Source organism: Bombina bombina, chromosome 2, assembly GCF_027579735.1.
Source record: "Bombina bombina isolate aBomBom1 chromosome 2, aBomBom1.pri, whole genome shotgun sequence".
Classification (NCBI taxonomy): Eukaryota; Metazoa; Chordata; class Amphibia; order Anura; family Bombinatoridae; genus Bombina; species Bombina bombina.
Window position 1 is genome coordinate 1,104,315,816 of NC_069500.1, and position 15,282 is coordinate 1,104,331,097.

A 15,282-nucleotide genomic window follows, 5' to 3' on the forward strand; every position below is an offset into this window, starting at 1 on the left:
CAAAACCAGGGCTGGGCTGGGAATAAAAAGCCAGCCCTGGAAAAGTTTGAAGACCAGCCCTATTTTTTGTTGACTCCATAGAATGCACACAACCCATTTTTCTCAAAGGAATTACTGGAATACTCCAACCCCAATATTTTTTTTTATTCAGAATTAAATATTAGTGGTAATAGAAAAGAAAGATTGTTGTTACATAGGCACCCTACAACCCAATTTCATCCATGATTCCCTTTCACAGTGTGAAAATGACTAGCCATTTTGTGACCTGGCGAAGACACTCAAAACCGTTTGTTACTCTTTCTCACAGTGACTTGACAAGACACTATAAACCATTCAGAAGGAGGGCTACTAAATGGTACATGGTCTAAGAAATAAAACTTAAAATGAATACATATAGCTCAGAGAAGACGAGAGGTGATATGGCCGCATTGCCTAAGCAGCAGCTCCACCCCCTTAAATTGTAAGGGCCCACCGGAAAATCTTCTGGTATCCTGGTAGGCCAATCTGTCCTTGATCAAATCCTTACTACCCCTTTACAGAAAGGACAGGGTATACAGAAACTAAATTAGGCAGTTTCAACGCATAAATGAGGAAACAAATAGGCATAGATATAAAATGTCTGGGGATTTCATTTAAGAAATGTGTATTTGAGAAGGTTATTTAGTTGCTAATGAAATTCTTTTAAGTTGAGTAAGGAAATAACAAAATATATGGTCTGAAAAAAAATAAGTAGTAGAAAATTATTTTTATGGACATCCGATTGAGAATATATCAATAACAGTGTGTGTTAGATGCAATATAGCATGCCAATTTGCTCAGATGAAGAGTCTTAAGAAAAAAGCAATATGCCTATGGTTTTTTTTTTTTTTTATATATATAAAACCATTCAAGCTAGACAGACATTTTTTTTAAAATTGATTATAGCTCCTTCCTTTTTTTTTTTTTTTTTTTTAGGTTTTTGATGGAAGTGGATCATTTTTATCCTACATCAATACTTCTGCTGACCCTCTTTATGGGCCTCAGGGACTGGCGCTGACTTCAGATGGCCATGTTGTTGTTGCGGACTCTGGAAACCATTGCTTCAAAGTTTATCGATACTTACAATAACTGAAAGGCCACATATTTGTGGATTCACTGCACTGGATATGAACTAAAAGGCACTTCAAGAATGATGGATGGAAATGCCACACACTTTATCAGAAGTGATCTCAAAAATAACATATATTTAATTTCTGTCCAATCATGTTTACTTTAGGCGATGACTGAAATGTTTCATCACAGTGGATGTAAAATACTTTTTTTTTCTCACTAAACTGAGGACAGTGTTAACATGTTAGAGGGAAAATTAATAATTACATGTAAATGAGTCATCATGTGCACTTAGGTCTTAGACCTTTTAAAATATTTACTCATGGAATGGTTGCTCCATTTTTGGGCTTCCTCTTAATATAGAACCTTCTGTCATACATTATTTCCCCAGCTCTGAACTAGACGTCTTCTGTGCATTCTGGTAGGTATTGTGTTAACAAAATAATATATACATATATATGATCTTTAAGAACTAATGTAACTTAGGTTCAATTGGTGTGTTCATTGCAAAATCTTAGATGCTATTGAATTCATGTTTGTAAACATCACATGAGTCTAAACAGCCATGTACAGTCCATGTTTTTTATATATATATTTTCTGTTATATTGTTATACAGAACATAACAGGTACATAAATTTCATGTCCCACTTTTTTTTTTTTTTTACAAGCTAGAACATTCTTATACCAGAATTGTAGTAATATTCTTTATTTATTTATGATTTAATTCCGCATTATTTGTAAACCAATTGATGTGGGCAAGAGTATAAACATTTTAGGAATATAATGCATGGTCTCTCCATAATGAAAAGCATCTTTAAATAGCAATGTCATAGCGTTGTTGTTTCCATTTGGCAGAAAGACAATAAGTGTGGCCTTGTATTGGAAGAATAGCCATATGAAAGTTGATTTGGGCCTACCTATTTGAACCTCTTAACAATTGTCATACATTGTATGGTATTTTCGGTAATATTCTTTGTTTAAAAAAAAAAAATCTTCAACAAGACACTGCATATTAGAGCAGTCCTACACAATTTCTTGATCTGTATCACCTTGCCTTATATCACAATGTTAGGTGAATTAATCAGAATTAAATTAAACTTAATAAGAAAATAAAAACTAATGTTTTCTACACTGTTTCTGACTAAAATAGACTAAGCTGACATTTTGATAGACATCTTAAATTTTGCCTGAAAACACACACAATATTTTGAGAAATTAGCAACATAAAATGCTGGGATTCAAATTTGATTGAAATTATATATATATATATTATTGAGTATAAAATAAGTGATTTATACTCCAATTCTAAATTTCCATTCTCATGAATGAGTTTTGAGAAATATAATTAAAAAACAAACAAACAATAAACAACAATTCTTGTAATTGGTTGAACTAGTATAGGGGTTTGTAACATAGCTGCACTTTACAATTTTCTAAATTTACCAGTTTTTTTGCTACATGGACATTTGATTTTTATGGTGTTTACTTAATGCTCCATACATTGTTTCATGTGGTTTACGGCTAACCTTCCCTTGGATGTACGGTAAATAGTTGATACCAAAACCGATTTAAAATGATAAAAAGGCAAACTGACAAAATACTAAAACAAGTTCTATGATATAGGGGGTCTCTGTGGTACAGTTATCTTAGAAAACATGCCAGAAATGTTCTGGATGTAATGGCATTTGTCTAACTGCTTAGTTCTGCCTGCACCGAACATTGTTAGTGACTGGCTTATACATTTACTTGAAAAAATGTTGCTGACAAAATGTTGGACAGTGATTTCATTATGTAATGGTTACCTTCTAATCCCCACTTTTAACAAAAGTTTCTACTGGGCTGCCTCTTTAGATCCCATTCCCCTGGTAGCATCTGGCCTGATATTTCTATTGTAGTAGCTTCATGGTGTTTAAAAAAATAAATCACACCTAGAACTTGACAAAACGAACAAAACAAATCTTTAAATGTATTATTGTTTTATGCAGTAATACCAACTACCCTCTACCATTACTAAATGCATTCCTGTATGTTCTCTTGACACTAACTATAAAATTACTCTCCAAGGCTGTTTGTGACTGATTGTTTGTGTATGTGAACAATTTGGGTATTGTTTGTTCCTAAACCTGCTTTTTTGGACTACCAATGTTCAAGTTTGTTGTTCCTTCTGTGTATGAGAATACAGTATGTGAAAATGAAGAATTTATAGCATCAAATGAAATAAAATCAATATTTATAGAGGATGTGACACACAACATGCTAATTTTTTTCATCTAATAAATTAACTCCTCTAATAGAGTCTATGCAGTGTACTAGTTAACATATTATATGTGTAAATTATATTTAGTATTTGCATAAAGTCACAGAACACTAAAAAGCCCATCATTTTTTTTATTTATTTTTTGGTAATCCAGAAATTAGGCGATGAAAACTCAACAAACACATTGGGCTAGAGTCTATCCCAGTAAAACAATGTTATGTGTACGTAACCTTCAGTTGCCAAACCATATAGCTGCAGTAATAGTCTCTCACCTCTGACTTTTAAAATGGTAAAATGTATTTTTTTTTTTAATAGGCATTGTTACTTTTTCCCATCACACCCAGCATACAGGTTATCAGTTATATAAGTTATCAATAAGATGGTAAACAAATGAGAAGTACTTTCTTTCCAATGGCATGGAGAGTCCACAAATCCATTCTAATTACTAGTGGAATTCAACTCCGGGCCACCAGGAGGAGGCAAAGAACACCCCAGCAGAGCTGTTAATTATCACTCCTACTTTCTATAAGCCCCCAGTCATTCTTTGCCTTGTACATCGGGAGGATGTGCGAAGATGGTGTCTGAAGATATTAATCCTTTAATGGGTAATTTTCCTTGCAAGCAAGGATTGGGGCTATGCTGTGTCCATGCAATCCTCTTTAGTAAGTGTAATGGTGGCTTTTAGCAGTTAGAAGATGGCAAGGTAGTCTTTGCTTACCTTCTAACACGTATGCTACCCCTCTATTGAAAATCAGGGTTGGTTACTCTGCTTTTCTTTTTCTACAGGTCCCTGTCAAAGGTCGGCTGAGTCTGTCATACCTGAGAAGCTATTCCTGCCCTACAGATTCCACAGGTGCTTTTCCTTCTAGGTTAGAAGGAACCAGCATTGTTGGGGTTAATTCCCATGTGGATTTTCATGGGACATTATATTATCTCTTTATGAGACATATAGGGCATATCTGCAAGGGCACTGCATCTGCTTAAGGGGATGATGTAACGTGATAGGTTACCTTCTTGAGGCTGGCAATGTGAGGATTATGACAACTGGGGCATGTTAAGGAGTTTTCATGTTCTAGCTATATTTGTTCTCTCCTAATCTTGGGGATACTTTGTGTAACAAGGAATAAACGTTGCACCTAGAGGATCGTATTTTATTTATTTTTTAATGGTAATGGCTGAGCGCAACATAATCATGCGCTTTTTCTTCCTGTGGTGCAGTTAGTTTTTTTAATTACTGCGGTCACGTGACGGACATCTGCGATTCCGTTTTTTGGCTTTCACTATCAGCCGAGTGAAGATCAGAGTCTTTTGAGGGCTTGTCTCGGTATTAGTGTGATCCGGATCTGTGGATCAGGGCTTGATGAGAGTCTTGTATTTCTCCTGTAGCTTGCGGGACATATTCTGCTGGTCTTCAGAGCGATAAGTCCTCAGCATTGCTGAAGTATAGAGGTGCCAGTGTGTAATATCGTAGCTATCCCTGGGGAGGGAGGCTCAATTTATGTCTAATTGCTAATAATAGTATATCAAAAAGTATCTTATTCTGATATTAGAAAATATTTTTCTAAGAGATCTGTTATAACTTGCTGAATCTGTTATTTACTCTTGGGACCAATTCCTTTTGACAAGTGTCTATATTGCTTGAAGGCTCCAATTATTCCTCTTGTGCAGTTTTGCTCCTCCTGTTTAAACAATATGCTTTTGTCTAAAAGTAAAAAATTACCTCTCAGAGCCATCTGTCTCTCAGGATAATGTTGTCCGTACCATGCCTCAGCTTTCCCCTCAAATCTCCCAAGCTTTAGCAGTTTCACATGCAGTGCTCTGCAGTTCCTAAAGTTCCTGGGGGTGTTTATTTACCAGAAGATTTTGCTGCACAAATAACTTTTGTGGTTTCTGCAGCCTTATCAGCCTTTTCTATTGCTGGTAAGAGAAAGAGGAAATCTAAGAATATATCTCATACAAAGAGTTCTGACTCCGCTAAGTCTGCGTTAGTCAGCCTCTCTGTTATCTGAGGAGGATCATTCCCAAGTGGCTTCTGAGGGTGAGATTTCAGACTCTGAGACTGCTGTTGCTAGTACAAGCTGGAACACCTCAGTTTACTCTTGAAGGAGGTCCTAGCTACTTTGGAGGACTCCAACTCTACTGCCGCTGAGACTCCTAAGAAGTGTTTGATGTCATACCTTCATCTGTAGAGGTATTCTGTCCCAGACCATATGTCGGACATTATAGCTCAGGAATGGAAGAAGCCGGGGATCCCTTTTTCCCCGTCCCCTGTTTTTAAGAAAATGTTTCCTGTTGCTGACTCTGTGCGTAACTCATGGTGCACCGTACCTAAGGTAGAGGGCGCTATTTCCACTCTAGCCAAGAGAACAACTATCCCCCTTGAGGATAATTCCTCTTTCAAGGGCCCTATGGATAAGAAACTGGAAGCTTACTTAAGAAAGTAAGATGTATATTCATCAGGGTTTACAATGGCAACCAGTTGCAAGTATTACTACGGTTGCAGGTGCAACCTCTTATTGGTATGACTCCTTGTCTGACCTAATTTCAGAGGAGACTAATATAGAGGAGATCCAGGATAGGATCAAAGCCTTTAAACTGGCTAATACTTTTATATATGATGACAGCATGCAAGTTGTTAGGCTGGTATTCAACATTTCTAGCTTTGCGGTTCTAGCTTGCAGAGCTCTGTGGCTAAAATCTTGGTCTGTGGATGTAACATCCAAGTCCAAACTTCTGTCTTTACCTTTTAAGGGCAAGACTTAATTTGGTCCTGGTCTGGCCAAGATAATTTCCGAAGTTACTGGTGGAAAGGGATCTTTTCTACCTCAAGACAAGAAGGCTAGACCTAAGGGTTGCCAGAATTATAATTTTCATTCCTCTCGCAAATTCAAAGGACAAAAGTCTTCCTCCTCTTCTTCCAAGCCAGAGCAATCCAGGACTTCATGGAGGTCCAGTCAACCTTGGAATAAGGGGAACAATCCAAGAAACCTTCCTCTGAGTCTGTCAGCATGAAGGGGCCGCCCCAGATCCAGTCTTGGATCAGGTAGGGGGCAGGCTTTCCTTCTTTTGGCAGGCTTGGATCCGCGATGTCCTAGACCCTTGGCCGGTGGAAGTGGAATCCCTGGGATACAGGATAGGGTTCAAGTCCTGTCCCTCCAGGGGCAGATTCATCCTGTCAAGGTTATCTGCAAACTAGGTGAAGAGAGAGGCCTTCTCAAACTGCGTAAAGGACCTATCTTCTCTGGGAGTCATTGTCCCAGTTCCTGTGGTGGAATAGGAAACTTTTTTGTGGTTCCCAAAAAGGAGGGAACTTTCCGTCCAATATTGGACCTCAAGTGTCTCAACAAATTTCTCAAGGTTCTGTCCTTCAAAATGAAGACTATACGTTCCAATCTACCCTTGGTTCAGGAGGGTCAGTTTATGACTACCATAGACCTGAAGGATGTGTATCATCATGTTCCTATTCACAGGGAACATCACCAATTCCTGCGGTTTGCCTTTCTAGACAAACACTTTCAATATGTTGCCCTTCCCTTCGGCCTTGCCACGGCTCTTCCAGATCTTATCTCAGGGGATAGATGTGGTGCCATACCTGGATGACATCTTGGTTCAGACACCATCTTTTCATTTAGCAAAATCCCACACAAAATCTCTGTTGTCTATTCTTCGTTCCCACGGGTGGAAAGTAAATCTGGAAAAGAGTTCCCTGGTGCCAGACTCCAGGGTATGCTTTTTGGGGACGATCATAGACTCTCTGTCCATGAAGATTTTCCTGACGGATGTCAGTAAATCCAAAATTCTTGCTTCTTGTCTTTCACTTCAGTTCTCTATCCGTACATCAGTGGCTCAGTGTATGGAAGTAATTGATCTAATGACTGCTTCCATTAACATTATTCCTTTTGCTCATTTCCATCTGAGACCTCTACAGTTATACATGCTCAGACAATGGAACAGAGACCACTCTGATCTCTCTGACAATAGTTCTAGACCCCCTAACGAGAGAATCTCTATCCTGGTGGATTTCTCAGGACCATCTGTCTCAAGGAACATGCTTTCTGAGACCATCCTGGGTGATTTTGACTACAGACGCCAACCTGTCGGGCTGGGGAAGCAGTTTGGGGTTCTTTAAAGGCTCCGGGTCTTTGGACTTAAGAAGAGTCTTCTCTCCCAATAAATATTCTAGAGTTGAGAGCAATCTTCAATGCCCTAACAGCTTGGCCTTAATTGCGTTTGGTACGGTTTATCAGGTTCCAGTCAGATAACATCACCATTGGTGGCATATATCAACCATCCAGGGAGGAACTCCAAGTTCCTTAGCTATGAAGGTGGTGACTTGCATACTCCAGTGGGTGGAGTCTCACAATTGTCTTCTCTCTACCATCCACATCCCAGGGGTGGACAACTGGGAAGCGGATTTTCTGAGCAGGCAGAGTTTTCATCCCGGGGAGTGGTCTCTCTATCTGGAGGTATTCACAATGATAACCCTCATGTGGGGGGTTCCGGAGTTGGATCTGATGGTGTCTCGTCTAAACGCTAAGCTTCCAAGGTACAGGTCAAGATCAAGAGATCCACAAGCAGCTCTGATCGACGCTCTGGCGGTTCCTTGGTCTTGCGTACCTTTTTTCTCCGTTTGCTCTCATTCCTCGAGTTATACTCGTATCAAACAGGAGAGGGTGTCGGTTATTCTAATACCTCCTGCCTGGCCTTGCAGGATCTGGTTTGCGGATCTGGTAAAGATGTCATCTCATCCCCTTTGGAGGTTGCCTTTGAGGAAGGACCTTCTACTTCAGAGTCCCTTCCTCCACCTAAATCTAGTTTATCTGAAGCTGACTGCTTGGAGATTGAATGCCTAGTCTTAGCTAGGCGTGGTTTTTCTGAGAAGGCCATTAATACCATGCTTCAGGCTCGTAAAACTGTTACTCGCAAGATTTACCATAAGGTATGGCCTAAATACCTTTTATTGGTGCGAATCGAAGGGTTTCTATTGGAGTCGGGTGAGGGTTCCCCGCATTTTGTCTTTTCTTCAGGATGGCCTGGAGAAAGGTTTGTCAGTCAGTACTCTGAAAGGTCAGATCTCTGCACTGTCTATTCTTTTACACAAACATCTGGCAGATCTGTTAGATGTTCAATCTTTTGTGCAGGCCTTGGGCAGAATCAGGCCTGTGTTTAAACCTGTTGCTCCTCCTTGGAGCCTTAATCTTGTTCTTAAAGTTCTGCAGCAGGCTCCATTTGAGCCTATACATGCAGTTGATATTAAGTTGTTACCTTGGGAATTTTTGTTTCTCCTTGCTATTTTTTCTGCTTGCAGAGTTTCCAAGCTTTTGGCTCTACAGTGTGAATTCCCCTTACCTTATTTTTCATGCGAGTAAGGCCGGCCTTGGTACTACGTTGGGATTTCTTCCCAAGGTAGTTTCGGATCGTAATATCAATCAGGAAATTGTTGTTCCTTCGTTTTGTCCTAATCCTTCTTCTCAGAAGGAATGCCTTTTGCATAACCTGGATGTTGTGCGTGCTCTAAAATTTTACCTTCAAGCAACTAAAGATTTTCGGCAATCTACTGCCCTGTTCGTTGTTTTCTTTGGTAAGCGTAAGGGTCAGAAGGCCACTTCTACTGCTCTTTCTCTCTGGTTGAGAACTGTTATCCGGTTAGCTGGTCAACAGCTTCCTGAGAGAATTACGGTTTATTCCACTAGGGCAGTCTCCTCCTCCTGGGCCAGCAAAAATGAAGTTTCTGTAAAACAAATCGGCAAGGCGGCCACTTGGTCCTCATTTCATACCTTTTCCAAATTCTACAAATTTGATACTTTTGCCTCGGCTGAGGCTTCTTTTGGGAGGAAAGTTCTTCAAGCGGTGGTGCCTTCTGTTTAGGTCCACCTGTCTTGTTCTCCCTCCCTTCCATTCTGTGTCCTCTAGCTTGGGTATTGGTTCCCACTAGTAATTAGAATGGATTCATGGACTCTCCATGCCATTGGAAAGAAAATCAAATGTATGCTTACCTGATAAATTATTTTCTATCCTGGCATGGAGAGTCCACGACCTGCCTTTAATTTGAGTTGACAGCTTTTTTTTGTATAAACCTCAGGCACCTCTATACCCTAGTGTCATCATCTTTCCATATTCCTTTGGCTGAATGACTGTTGGCTTATGAGAAGTAGGAGTGATACTCAACAGCTCTGCTGGGGTGTTCTTTGCCTCCTCCTTGTATTATAAATATGAATTTCACAGCACTTTTTGTAAGTGCATTGCAGTTTCATTATGATTTCTGCTGTGCAGTATAGTTTTTTTGTCCTACGTAATTTTCATTTTTTACATAAAATACAAATTTGCAGAACAAATTCATTACAATTTTAATGCAATTAAACTGCAATTTTTTACTGCTTATTTGTATTTTAATATATTTTTTTTATATCCAATTTTTAAATTACGATTTCTGTGAGACCTACTGTACAGTATATATCGCCTTCACATACTTAAATGCAGGGAACACTCCTTTGTAAGACGCACTGTTCTCAAAGTAAAAAACTGTCTTTAGAGAATTAAAACAAGAACTTCATTGTACTGGTGAGATTTTCTAATGGGAACTCACAAGCTCAGAGAGCGTTAGAAATACCTGGGCCCTAAGAAACTACCCTTTATGTTAGACATTGATGCAGCCCTGTGAATTTGTATACTTTACCACCGTGCTAGTGAAATGGTTCACTGATGGGTGAAATTTTTCTGACCCTATTAATAAGATTAAAGGAACATGAACGTGATTGCTTAATACATCACGTCCATGCAATATTGTCCAGTTTTCAGTGTTGAGGTGCCAGTCTAGTCACATTTCTTTTTTTATATAAGACTTGAGCCTTTCTCACCAATGGAAACATGCTCTCAATGAGTTTCAAGATACTCAGTAGAATATTAGAGTACACAATCCTATTAATACATAATATAGCCACTGATAGAATGTCCCAGCAAGCCTTGCCAAGCGAAAAAAGGGACATTAAGTTTAATATTTTACTCCTCCTTATAATGTTTAATAATGCACAATAACAAAAAGCAGTGCACATAAATTATTTGTTCTTGTTTTTTCAGTAAAACTTACCCAGACAGGCTGGATTGCATTCAGTGGAATGCAGAATCCTGACCCTCCTACATGCTGCAATGCGATTGACCACAGCAAAAGAAGTAAAATCAACAACATGTGAAATGCTTTTAAAACCTTTTATTTTGCATGTAGTTATTTTGTACTGCAGGCAATAACTTCTGATGCATAAATAAACTGACTTTAATATCCCTTTAAGTTCTGGTGGGTGGTGGCAGACAAGCAGCTTTAAAAGAAGTAAGATTTTGTCTGTTTAAATCATTCAAAAGTTAAAAATGATACATTTCTAGGCAGTACTGTAAGATGATTTAATGTAACATACACTAAAAAGTGTCTTCATTTATTGCTTTATTTTCATACCCATAAAAATGGTTTATATATTCAAGCTGATACATTATATCCCAAATTATAACTCGCCATAAATAATGTTTATTACAAAATTGCCATATGCACTTTTACTAATACAAAGGAATACATTTTTTTTCTAATAATTTTGATGCCAGATTCAAGTCAGTAGAAGAACAATGGAAGTTATTCTATTATCCTTGAAGTTGACATAAAAACCTCTACATTGTCATTGCATATGTTGTTTTGTTTTTGTGAATAGTGCAGAAAACACTGCTGCCTAAAAAAAAGTGCAAGCTCCCATGCATTACCCCAATATCAACTCTGGGTAGGGTAAACTGCAAGCATGCGCTTAGCTGGTGTAGAAGGTTATATGAGTAATGCACAAGAGCATGTTTTTTTGGTTGGCAGTGGGAAATTGTCAAAGGCAGATGTGATTTTTGACACTTACCAGAGGACCAACTTGGGAATGGGTAAAAACCTTTTTAAGACATAAAAAGGCAATTGCTATACAGAAATTGCAATGTAGGAACGTTTTATGTTCTTTTTAGATAATTAAACTGTATTAGGTTTTTATGAAGCTAAGTTTTTGTATGGAATATTTGCTATTGCATCTTTTACCTAGGATAACTGTTTGGTTCCATATTTTAAAGGAAGCGCATCGATTATAGGAAATACTAATAATTTCTTTTTGATGTTGAAGCTACATATTTTAATATAATTATATCACTTGTTATTTTAGCTAGATTTTACTTAGCTACCTTTTTTTAACTTGCCAAAGAAGTCATCAAAATGTATTAGTTTCATTCATGGCCTACATATGGCATTGTTTTTTAAGAATGAAGAACAATTTTGTTGGAAGTTTTGCGCATACTAGTATTATTGCTTGAAATTGTTCCGAAGCTAAACGGTCATTAAAAAACAAACAATGGCCACATCAATCATACTGCCATATAATAGTCTAAGTGTCCATTAAATTTAAATATATATATAAAAAATTATTTTATTTTTTATTTAAAATATGGTTTGTATTGTTTTGTCCTTTTTTTTTTGTGAATGAACAGAGATCATGTAATTAATATACAGTGCAGAAACTGTATGTCCCACATAAGCATTTGAGCAACATACAGATTGTCCATGCTGTGTATTTGAATGTAAAGGGATTTTTTAAAATAAGTTTTGAAAGCAACAGAGCCTTAACCCCAAAGTTTTTACATCAATTCATAGGAACCTCCCCCTGCTTCAGAGTAGAACTCACTGTGCTATAAATCCATCTTCATGACCTGCACTGTATGTATACTTTCATTGCTAAAGGTGATTGTCTTTATTGAATTGTTACATTCCATGTTTATACAGCTGTTTTAGGTGTTATGTACTGAGAAGACATTAAATAAAGTTGCACACTTGCTGAAAACTTTCTTTCATTTCTTCTTTGTTAATTTTTGTGGGTCAAATTACAATAAGTGGATTTAAGAATGGCTGGAGTATAGATAAGGGCATCCTGAAGAATAAATAATCCTTTCACTTCTGTTAGGGATAATACCAGGGTATGTATGCCTTCTATTTCTTATCTGCCATTACATTTTTTTATTTATTTATTCTGTGATCATTAAAGAGGAGAGAATGGTCAAAATTAACACCACACCACCTCAGTTTGTCAGTTTAATACTGCCACTGGGCAAGCAAATGGGCTGAATGGTGAAAGAGTGGCCATTGTTTTACACAGTTATATACTTCAACTCTTAGGCTATAGGGACTTAATCATTAATTATTCAGTTGTTTGGAACACTGTCAGTGTGGTACTGAGGCTGGACAAGCAAGTAGATGGTCAGAGTGGAGAGAGTGGCCATTGGTTTACACATTTATAATTCTGACCTTTGCACCTATTAGATATCTTTATGTACGTTAATGTTCAAAATAATGTAATTTGTATGAATAAGCTAACCTAAGATATGACCATGCTGAAAAACAAATGTTTTAATGCCTCGGCTAAGGTGTCCTGGTTTTCATTTTGAAAAACTGGTCACCCTGACCTAGGAGCAAGATGGTTTAATGGGAGTGATCTCTATCTGGATTATCTATTTGATATATTAAACAGTTAGTAGTGGAGGCTCCTCTATAGGAGCACATGCGCACGTGAACCCCCCAAGAGACAAAAACAAATCCTTTTTGGTTGAAATTGGAAAAATTATATTTATTCAGCCAAAAAGGTTCCAGTCCAATTTTGTAAAAAAAAAAAATTGCTGTCAGCAGTGGCCTGTATGACACAAATTAATTCTTCACTGACACAAAACACCCACTCTTGAACAGTCATGATATTTTAATCCTGATCCTTTAGCTACATGTAGCATATGTATGTATGCTGCTGAAACAGTAATACTTTATACTAGACACATTTTTGCTAATGGAAGTATATCGCAAAAATGCATTCAGGAAAATGCATCCATGCACACATCAATTGCCCAATTACTTCTTAGAATATGTAAAAACACCACCAGATTTCTACAGGAATTGTTTTCCATATTCATACTTTTTTAATAAAACGCAAAACAAAAACCCTGAAAACCTAACTGTCAGTGGCGGCTTGTGGGTTATTCAAATGAGGGTTCACATGGTGTGGGACTTCCCCTTTACACCACTGTTTTCCTTACAAAATCAGGGTATTTAACCCCTCTGTAGTCTGCGGGTGCCTAATGTATAAATTGGGGTGCAAAGCTACCAACCCACCTACCACTGGCTATTGTAAGTTGTAAAGGTGAGAATAAGCATATTCCTAACAGTATTGAATATCAGATACCTGGAGACTCTCCTGTCAATTGCACTGCCATTTTGCGCCGACTAGGCTCTTCCTCCCACACGCCCTCATCACGTGGCTCTCACTTGCACAGCAAAAGCTGTGCAATTAAGAAGGTTAGGGGCTGGGTTGGGGCGGCACTGCAGGCACTTAGGAAACAAGTGCAAAGGGCTTGAAACCTATACTTCTATCTATCGCACGTGCGGTGTGATAGAAGTAAAAACAGCAATTTTTTTTTTTTTACAAAATTGGACTGGAACCTTTTTGGCTGAATAAATATAATTTTTCCAATTTCAACCAAAAAGGATTTGTTTTTGTCTCTTGGGGGGTTCACGTGCGCATGTGCTCCTATAGAGGAGCCTCCACTACTAACTGTTTAATATATCATATAGATAATCCAGATGGAGATCACTCCCATTAAACCATCTTGCTCCTAGGTCAGGGTGACCAGTTTTTCAAAATGAAAACCAGGACACCTTAGCCGAGGCATTAAAACATTTGTTTTTCAGCATGGTCATATCTTAGGTTAGCTTATTCATACAAATGACATTATTTTGAACATTAACGTACATAAAGATATCTAATAGGTGCAAAGGTCAGAATTATAAATGTGTAAACCAATGGCCACTCTCTCCACTCTGACCATCTACTTGCTTATCCAGCCTCAGTACCACACTGACAGTGTTCCAAACAACTGAATAATTAATGATTAAGTCCCTATAGCCTAAGAGTTGAAGTATATAACTGTGTAAAACAATGGCCACTCTTTCACCATTCAGCCCATTTGCTTGCCCAGTGGCAGTATTAAACTGACAATGACCCAAAGAACTATAATTATTTTATTTATTTATTTTTTATTTTAGTATTTTTTATTGAGTGCTCATAGTTCACAAAACAGAAAATGTTGTACATATCAGATATTCATTTCATATCTGCATGAAAATAATAAGCATAAAGAGTATAATAGTCCTGAGTTTTCCCCCTTCTAGAATGAATTGGCCACTTTTGGGCCACTGAATTTTCTGTTGAATGCACAAACAGGGTTTTCTTTTTCATTTTTATATAATAAAAAGGATTATGATCTTGATATGGATTCACTCTGTTAAATAGTTGAACGTGAAGAATGTTAAAAGAAAAAAGGGAGAAACCTCCAACTGGACCACACATTCCAAATACGCTGAGTGTAATGTTAAATAAGGCAAATAAATATCAAATAAAGAGGAGAGAAGTATCTTGTAGTAAATAAGAATGAAGCAACCAGGCAGAACTGCGGTGTCATATTAGCCCAAACATGCACTATAGGTCAAGGGTAATGCTATCGGTGTGGTCATTTATTTCACACCCTATAGTAATCATGTTATGTATTGAATGTATGTCCTTATCGAGCTGGCAAATGCTTAAATTATTTTATTTGTAAATTTAACCCCCTCATGGCCCCGGCCGCTGGCCATTGAGAGGAGACATATGGTGTGTAGGTATAATTTCCAGCTGTGATGTGAGATAATTAATGCTAGCCTCTGATATAAAAGATGTAATAGTTATCCTCTGGGAGCCCCCACTAACCCCTGTGGCAACTGTGCGTATATAAATGTTTACAGATAGCTATACTAGTAGTGGAGCGGTGACATAATCTCTGAACGATTTACACTAACACATAGTATAAAAGCAGTAGCATTGACACCCATGACACATTCAAGCAATTTTTGTGT

General features: G+C 37.8%; 1 protein-coding gene across 2 annotated transcripts in view; it reads left to right on the plus strand.

The window, feature by feature from the left end:
- The window catches only part of TRIM2 (tripartite motif containing 2), a 262,945-nt gene extending 250,752 nt beyond the window's left edge, over positions 1-12,193 (plus strand). For both annotated transcript variants that reach the window (XM_053703751.1, XM_053703750.1), the window contains exon 12: positions 955-12,193. In XM_053703751.1, the coding sequence (XP_053559726.1) occupies positions 955-1,107 (153 nt within the window). In that variant the 3' untranslated portion in view covers positions 1,108-12,193. The remainder of the gene's footprint in view (positions 1-954) is intronic.
- The last annotated feature ends 3,089 nt before the right edge of the window (positions 12,194-15,282 follow it).